The sequence below is a fragment of the Haemaphysalis longicornis genome, unplaced genomic scaffold, assembly GCF_048455015.1.
Source record: "Haemaphysalis longicornis isolate Haplotype H1 unplaced genomic scaffold, Haemaphysalis longicornis Haplotype H1 scaffold_3, whole genome shotgun sequence".
Taxonomy (NCBI): Eukaryota; Metazoa; Arthropoda; class Arachnida; order Ixodida; family Ixodidae; genus Haemaphysalis; species Haemaphysalis longicornis.
The window spans coordinates 118,763,138-118,772,389 of NW_027526335.1; the positions used below are offsets into that span (position 1 = coordinate 118,763,138).

A 9,252-nucleotide genomic window follows, 5' to 3' on the forward strand; every position below is an offset into this window, starting at 1 on the left:
ATCCGTGAAACCCATGACATATCGTCAAAGTAATTTTTGCCAAACCCAGTTCTCCACGAGGAACAGTACTTTATATATTCCTAGTTAAAAATCATTTATGTCTAGCAGTAAACGGTTTTTCAAATCTATACCACTATACCAAATCTATACCACTTTCAGCAAGGTAATCTAAAAGGTGGGGAGTTTTCCGAATTGCATCCTATCATTGCCATAATTGGTTCTTGACAAGGGCCTCAACCATGTATTTCTTCCCCTAATTTCGTATGGTACCTGCAAAGGTTTTCTTAAACTACATAGACTAAGATAAGCTGCAAATTTGGCGTGCAAGCTGCTTTTATATTTTATTAGAAGAATAACGTGGAAGGTGCACTGGACAGGGAGTACATTAAACTGAAGAAAGTCTGGAGAAATTCAGAGAATTCTCTACAAATGCGTAGCATTCTTATGCCGTTTGTCTTGAGTGTGAGTTCTTTAAAGCCAAGTTTTTTTATTTAGTAAATCCTTTTCGACCAATTATCTTAATTTCTATTATTATAACTATTACAATCGTTACTCGCACCAAATCTGCATTTTGTTGTAACTCGATGGCGTTACACGTTCGCCATTTTCCGAGTTTTTTACATTTTTCTTTAGTTTTTCAAAGTTCTGTTCGTCCGATTATTAGTATTTACGCTATTATAACAATTACAGGTCGAACTTGTGCGACATCTGCATTATTGTGGAAATGCGGGCCGTTACACGGTTCGCCATTTTTCACAACATCTTTATATTCTTCTTATTTTTTTACTTTTTCAAAACTCTGTTCGACCAATTATCTCCCTTTACGCAATTATGACCATTACAGGCTGAAGTTTCGCGAAATTGCATTATTGTGAAAAAGCAGGGCGATACATGGTTCGCCATTTTTCGTAAGTTATTATAGTTTTCTATTTCTTTAATTTCACAATGTCCTTCCACCTAATACCTCTATTTACTCTGTTATAACAATTATAGCTGGAAATTCCGCGATATATGCATTTTTTTGTGGAAAAGCAGGAGGTTACACGGTCTTGGCTGTGGGAGTACTCGGCAAAAAATGCTACTCATTAAAATAGTTCCTTGGTGTGAGAATCGCACTTTGTCGGATGGCCTTTTTCTGAAATAAATGCAGCTTATGAATATTTTTGTGGAGTGGTTAACCATACGAGGCTGCAGGAATTGCAAGAATCAGGCTATTATTCGATTGAACCACATGCCATAACCATGTGCTGGAATGAATGCTTCGAAAGTTTGTTTGTTTTGTGCACTTTGTTTACAAAAGCGTTTATGGTAAAGCACACCTCACCGCCGCGTCTACACCCAGAATTTGAGGATTCGCCGGTGAAGCACACATTGATCTTGCTTCAGAAGCCCGCCGCTCGGCGTTTGTCGTACGCCGTTTCAGAGCTGAATCCCCGAACCTTGCCATGCGAGCTGAGTTGCCCCAACAAATGTTCGAGCGTTACCGCTCGCGCCTCGAGGTGACGTTACCTCGAGAAACTAACTGGGCCGGCAGAAGCGCCTACGGGCGCCATGACTGCAACATACCGGCTGTGGTTTACGTCGCCCCTCAACGAATGCCCCTTACGGTGACCGTTCTTGCGTCGCAACCTGTCTCTGACTGACGGCGAAAATTATTGCCGTCCTTCCCTATATGTTACTATCGCAACGAAAGCTCGACCTGCTTGGCTCACAAACAGATGTAGGGAAGGGCAGTCGGCTTTTATTGCTGTTATAAAACACCATTGCCCGGCGCCAAACAAAAAAATCTCGTCCTCGCGTATTCCTGCATCCTGCCGCGTCTCGTAAATATCGTTTTTCGATTGCTTATTGTAAACAAGAGAGCCTCCAATCGAAGCCGGACACGTTCCATTGGATGGATCACCAACAGAAAACTTTCGCCCCCGTGCAGGATCAAAGCGGAAGCGAATTTCCTGGAAATGAAGCTGCTCAGGAGAGACAAATTACTGTAATGGGAAACTTCGCACTAACGAAGAAACTCGAATAACTAAAGCACGCACGAAACGCTGAGTTACAAATTCAGATTTTATTTTCAGACAGTAATTACAATAAAACGATGGCATCTCTCGCTGTTTTATGCCGCGAGGCATTGGTCACCCTGACGAAGTAAATCGTCCTGATTGCAGGTGCCTGGGCAGCCGACGTGTGCTCCATTAACGATCTCTTCAGAGTGGGTGCGGTCATCCTCGAACACCTGCTTCTTGACGAAGAAGCTCAGATTAAGGGCGTAGTGGTGGTGTTCAACATGAAGGGCTTGAGTTTGCATCATATAGCTCACTACACGCCATCAGTCACCAGAAAGCTCGTTCAGCTTGGTCAGGTGAGTATACATTTTATACTATAGTGCTTCACACACTTGGTGAAAATGTGACAACCGTTCCGTATCATAAAACAATGACTAAAAAACTAGCAAAGCTTGCACTAATTCCCACAAGGCTTGAACGATAGCGAAGCTACATAACTTCTTTTTATGTGAGCTCTGAAGGACACATCACCATGCATTTATACCATATTTGAAATTGTTTATTTACATGTTCTTCCGTTACTTGGCACTGTGCTAGCAGCATTCATCGTCATATCAATCGATATCGTCGTGTTCCTCATATCAAGCATGTTATGTGCGGTAGCACTTTCGACGGCTGTGACACAGCGGCGGCTCGTACGTGCACGACGCACGTGTGGCGTTCCTGGTGTCGCGTGCAGGTTCCGTGGAGCAAGCGTTACGCCAGTTGTGGCGTTGTTGTTTGCTATGCTAGGCAACGCGAGGCACACCTCTGGGTTTTCGACGGTTTGTTTTTAACACGAAAGTGTTTTATACCAGGGTACACCAAGATCTCACTTACGTCATTTCCTTCAAGGAAGTGACAGAAAAAGTGGCATTGACGCTGCGGCACCCGGATTAGAGCCCATGCCTCTCGAGCCATCTCGAGCCCTCTCGCCACAAAGGGAGGTACATGGCGCTGTACCTACAGCAATATACGAGCAGAAACGTGAGCAGCTCTACGAACGCGCCTTATGTCCTTCCCTATGACTCATTCAGATGGTGCTGCCGTCTAGGAGAGAGTGCCTTGGTGTATGGGGTACGCGCGTGAATTGAGGCATCCTCCGCACTGGGGTTGTTCCCATGACCACTGTGTTTCAAGCTGCTGTTTCTGTGCATGTCATTTTTGGTTTTGCCGTCCCGGAATAAACCGGTTATTATTATTTTTTTTTTTGTAGCGTGTCGGCGTCGCTTCGTCTGGTGGGGTCAGGCTTGCGAAACTTTTGCACATGAAGGAGGTTCCTTTAACATTCAACTGCTCCTGTGAAGGCACCTTTCACTTTCGTCATTTACCGACTACTACGAAAGAGGGATCAACCACAATTTCTTTTATTAAATACACTGCGCGAGCCGGGGACGCTCGGTGGTCGCCGCGAGGAATGCGCTCACGGGCACGGTCAGAATTTTCTGCGCATTTTTAACTCGTTACTCACCGCACATTACGGCCAGCTACAACAGCACCACCGCTGTTAATATTTTTAAATTACGGTCTGACCTGTCTGAGTGCATATTCACATGTCTTCATGGTCGTCTGTGCAGCCTGCAGTAGCGATCCGATTCGACACTATTTCAGTGCAAAATGATTTCCAGCAGCTCATTATTCAGACAATTAACAAATGTGCTCGGGGTTATCCGTTCGTAGCTCGCGTCGCAAAATACTGCTTAAGAGACATTTGCCTGAACCTTGGAATAACCAACAAGTTCTATAACTGATTCCAGCTGCGTGTACCATTTAGGAGTACGAACATCCCATACGTACGTATGGGCTGTTCGTATCTTGGCACGTCTCTAATGTACTTATCTAATGTGCGTAATGTACGTATTTGTAATGTACAGCCACAATCAAAAGTTTACGAACCAGGAAAATGGCAATTTGAAGGTTATTTCTCTTCCTATGGGTGGTGAGATGTCTGAGTGGCGCCCCCTGGCTCTGACGTCGGATTAGGAACTCGCGCCGCTGTCGTATACTGCACTCCCCTTCTGAGGGGTAGCAGTGGCTATGCTAGAAATGGCCCGCTTTGATGCTTTCGTGCATTCAAAAGCCTATTTCTAAGAGTAATTCAGTTATTATTGCCAGCTTCTGACACATCTGAATTATTTCAAGCTGTATCCCCCGCAAGTTTACAACACACGAGGAGAGAGAACAGCTTTCTTCAGAGCATCGCCAGAAGATTGTGCGAAACTCGTCCTTTACAGCTTATTCGCAAGGTTCAGCGCTCAGAGCTCCTCGATACGTATTCAAAATGCATAGGCTTCTTACAGTATTTTTGAGATGCTCTTATGTGGACTTAACAGTCTAATACTACGTACCAAGCAGCGGGCCCCTGCACAGGCATCGCACACCGGGAAATAAAGCGGCGTTCTTCTGTTTCTTTCGTTAATGTTGAATTGTATCATATAAATTTTTTATGCATGCTCAACACATCAATTGCTGTCCATCATTTGACACGTCTAATTAGTAGGTTTGGGGATGCTTGAAAGGCTCACAAAGATCGCGTGGATATTTTCTTCAGGATGTATGGCATACATTCCCTTCTTCACAAATTGGCTTTCGTTATTTATACGTGCAAGAAGTGCACATCCTCAGCGTGCGTTGTTTATTTACATGCAAATACAATGAGAAGTTTGTGCTACGCCATCGCGATCGTGTCCCAGACAACGTTGTCCGTAAGGAGTCTTTTGTGCTCCGAATTTCTATCGTAACCATTGTTATCCTAACGAACTGACTCTCACTCCCAACAATTATGACATGGTTACGGTGTTGAACGCTTTATATATTCACTAACAAGGGAATAAATAGTATACGTGCATATATTGCCAGTATCGAATCTGGTGAATATTTCTTAGCAGCGATTTGCAGTTTTCCAACCCTTCTAGCCGTTAAGAACAAATGCTGGTCTACCCGGGATGGCGTTCTATGAATTGAAGAAAATTACTCTTACTCTCCTGTCTTGGACCGAGGAGCCAGCCCTCGAATGAGCTCGATTCTACTGCTAAATAAAGTTTTCTCCTCGTCCTGCTCCTCCTCCTGCTCCTCCTCTTGAATGTTGTTTTCCTATATAACCCATATCGGAATATTGGAAGATATGGCTGTGGGAAATGTACCGAGATATCCCTCCAGGTCTTAAAAAACACAGTGTTACTGTATCTTTACCGTAGGCGCGACTCGTTTTGCTCAATAAACCTCCATACTCGTCAGAAGCCTGGTATAAAACCGGCACGAGCTATACACACAGTGGGTATTTGGAACTCAACCTACAGTTTTTGCAGCCCATAGTGCATGTCGGCATAATTTAATGGCATCACAACTTAAAAATATGTGATACAATACTCTCGTGCGTTCGGAAAGGTTGTAAAAACTAGTTTACCCTGCATATGATTACCGGGAATCGTAATGCCTTCTGCCAAAGACGACAGCCCCGCCCCGAAGGCCTTGTTTATTTTGGTCTTGTATTTTCGCAGTTGTCGGTTACTAGCAGCTGGGTTTTCCCTTTGTTAGAAAGATTGCTTAATACAGAAGCTGGCGCCTAGCTCCGACTCTTCGCGCTCCACGCAGGACCGACTTCGCAAGGAATGGGGCAACACCAGCAGTGTTTCTTCCGTAGCGGTATCCAGAACTATACATTAACTCACCCCTGAAGTAGTGTATGCGATTTTAAGTCCATTACTATGATAAAAAGTCACGCGCATGCAAAATCTGGTGCGGACAAGCGCCAGACGTCAACCCAGCTCAAAGAAACAGCAGGGAGAGCGAGCGCACGTGAAGCAGACGACAAATGAGAGAATCCCTAAGCCGACGTCATGGAGGCGCGCTTCGTAGCGCCGCCCGTGGTCGCGCTCACCGCCAATAGCCGCCCGATAAACTGTCGAACGCACACGAGATGTCGTATACGTACTGAACTAATGACAACTACCGCACATGGTAGTCCGGGCTGCCTTGCGGCGAAGAAATGACGAAAATTTGCTGCGTTCGTGGTCCGTAAACTTCTCCTTTTCGGTGTACGTAAGTTAGAGCTCTCGCGGACGTAGTACCGCAAAATATTGTTACTTGACGGCAGGACGCAGGAAATACGAAGCATGATACATGATGAGATGGATTTTTAAGCCGCGGAGGCCACTTTTGTACGAGCACGGATACGACACAGTATGCTAGTCATGTTCTTCGCGGGTTGGTGAAGATGGTGTTCTGTACAAAAGTCCCTTTCGTTCATCGGCAATACGGTTGGATTTTTTTAGCTCACCCGAGCTATTGTTTTTAAAAGCTCTAACTGCATTCGTTCATGATTGCAGGAATGCTGTGTGATGCGAATCAAGGCAATATACATGATAAACAACCCGGCCGCATTCGACGTCCTGTTTTCTATTGCGAAGATTTTCATGAAGGCTAAAATGATCCGAAGGGTAAGCTGTTTCTTGTCGCCGGCCATTTGGCCCTATATCTGGTCTCGCGAGTGTCTCGGGCGCCTAGGAGATCTAATGGTATTTAGTGTCGATAGAGAAATTTTCGGTGTTTTATATAGCAACACCTGAGAACCTGGGACATAAAATCAAACCCGTTGCCGGCCCCCATGTTTCTCAAAAGCAATCATGTTAAAGCGGGGTTTGAAAGGTGTCAGTGCGCCGTCTGCAAGACAGTGTCCATTTTCATGGGTCATTTTTTGCGACCTACTGCTCACGAAAATGGACACAAGAAAACCCACACTGTCTCGAAGACAGCTCACTGACAACTGAGCCAGCGCAATTCCTTTCAAAACATATTGCACCAACGATGACGACGTCATGGATTAATGAACTTCACTTCATGTGCATAACGAATGCTTCAAACGAATGACGTTCATATTAGGAAAAGTGAACATTATGAGGGTAGTGTCCAAAAGAACCGAATGAATGACAGAAAGCAATTCCTAAAACGACGCGTTTTATATTGTTGGAAGATAAGCTAAAACAAACGTCCTAAATAAATTTGGGAGTTGGCATATGCAATAGCAACAAAGAAGGTATGGTACCGGTAATATCAGAACCGCAGAAAAAACATTACCGATGGCATTGAGAATGTCGTTCAATATCATGGGTATTTTAGTATTTTCGGCCTTTATATTGACGTCCCCGTTTGACCAGATCACCATTAATGCCATCGCAGACATTTCCATACCTTATAAGAGGAGCCTGAAAATCTGTGTGAGCCCAACCCAAAATCGGCTATTAGACCCTATATTTATCCCAATATTTCTTTTTAAAAATTCCCTGCCGGATCTTCAGTTATTTCTCGTTTTGCTTGGATTGTTCTTTAGTTACAGTGGACTTCCAAGGAACTGGAAGACCACTTCGATTCATGAAGCAGGTCACTCTGTAAGCATTCGCAAAAGTGCAGATCTATATCTCTTTCCAGTTGGTGTTGCAGAACGTCGGAATATGTGCTATATAATCTCATATTTAGAGGCAAAGAATATGATGGACCGCGCCATACGTGGGTTCCTTGCGAGATATCTACATATAACCTCGAAGCTTCAATTCTGACATGTTTTCTTTGTTTGACCCGCAAAACACGTTCGCTGCGTTATGTCCGGCGTGAAACGAGTTTAACACGTACCATTTCCTTTTAACTGATCCTCCTCAAGATTCCGTACTTTCGCTTTCCTATTTCGAGGCTCAGCTGCGTGCAAAAATAATTATCCGGTCGCTCACAAAAGGTGGCCACAAAGGCTCATGATAAAACCTTGTGACTGTCGCCTTTCGAGGCCACAAGTTGCTGTTTTCAGACCACTTCTATTCCCATATAATTGTAACATTGGCGCTACTCTAAACATACAATGTAAAATTAGGTTATACGCATATGATAGCGGGTTTATAGAGAACTTAAAGAAATTATGTAGATGCCATTTGGACTGTAAACACACCCTCGCGTCAGTAAAAACCATTACGTGGATGCGGCAACGCAATCAACAGGTATTTCATCCGCGAGATTTGGCGAACTTTTCAATTTAGGACTTCTACCCTAGATGCCATTGGTACCTCTGCCCACCCAGATAATGGATACCGACCATTTGCATATGCTGTGCGGCTGTACTTTGTTTCTCAAATATTGCGATGCTTCGTGCTCTCGATATGAATGGAGTGCGTGTGACGGGACATGGAATGGCAGGGTAGTTGGATGACACCATCTAGCTATTTTTTCATGCAAGGCTGTCCCTTTGGGCCAGGAAATATTTTGCCACATTTTTCTAATTACTGTGATTGCTACCTTTTCACCCCTAATATTCTAAGTGACCGAGACTCTTAGGCGACCACAGCCGCTGTAAGCGCACTTGTTGTACTGAAGTCCCGGCTCGACGCTTTCCAATGACACTCCGTATGCCCTAAATGGGGCCAAATTTTTCCCTCGTTAATATGCGGGCGCTTACAGTTTTGGATGATTTCTTTTTATGTGTACCTATATGCCAATGGCTTTCCGAATGTTGCTAATCCAAGCATAATGCAAATGGCTCCACATGTCGCTTTCAGACCCAGCTCTTGGGATATGACGTGGAAAAAATGCGGAAACTCCTTCCGCACGACTTAATACCTGAGAAGGACGGAGGCACCTTTGAAAGCTACGACTACGAGGCGATGAAGAGGGACATGCAGAGAAATCTTCTTTTCTTCCAAGAGATACAGCGTTTTGGCTACCGCAATGAACAGACAAACCGTCAGTCAGCCTCCTCTACCGAAAGTTCACTAAACAGCCACTCCTGAATTGAGGCATGCCTAAAAAGTTGAGTGCTTCATTTAGAATAAAATTCACTGTGTACCGTTTGTAAATTAAGAAGACACAGAAATGATTTACTGAAAGAAAAGTCGGCGTTTCCGTCTTGCTTTTGACGTCATATGGCTACGGAAAGTTTCAAGTGCATTATGACGCACACCTGCAAACAAAAACCGAAATACACGTACGCAACATTACGCATGCGGTAACGAAACAGGATAAGAGAAAATATCCTAGTAAAAACCAACCAAGTTTTTGGCTGGCAAGAAGTTATTTTCTTTTGTGTACCGGGGAAATTATAGAAAAAAGGGAGTGAGCGCAGGCGTTTTCGTAAACCACAGTTGTAATGCTTTTTGATCTTAGCCGCTACGTTACCAGGGATGTCATGAAGAGCCGGATAAAGATGTAGCAGAGAGGCTTTCGTAAGTTC

The 9,252-nt window shown here is 44.2% G+C and overlaps 1 protein-coding gene across 4 annotated transcripts in view; it reads left to right on the plus strand.

Annotated features, from left to right (window-relative positions):
• Window positions 1-8,878, plus strand: part of LOC144175041 (retinaldehyde-binding protein 1-like) — a 42,893-nt gene extending 34,015 nt beyond the window's left edge. For all 4 annotated transcript variants that reach the window (XM_077704074.1, XM_077704075.1, XM_077704076.1 and 1 more), the window contains exons 4-6: window positions 2,166-2,359; window positions 6,371-6,481; window positions 8,582-8,878. In XM_077704074.1, coding sequence (XP_077560200.1) covers window positions 2,166-2,359; window positions 6,371-6,481; window positions 8,582-8,812 — 536 coding nt within the window. In that variant the 3' untranslated portion in view covers window positions 8,813-8,878. The remainder of the gene's footprint in view (window positions 1-2,165; window positions 2,360-6,370; window positions 6,482-8,581) is intronic.
• The last annotated feature ends 374 nt before the right edge of the window (window positions 8,879-9,252 follow it).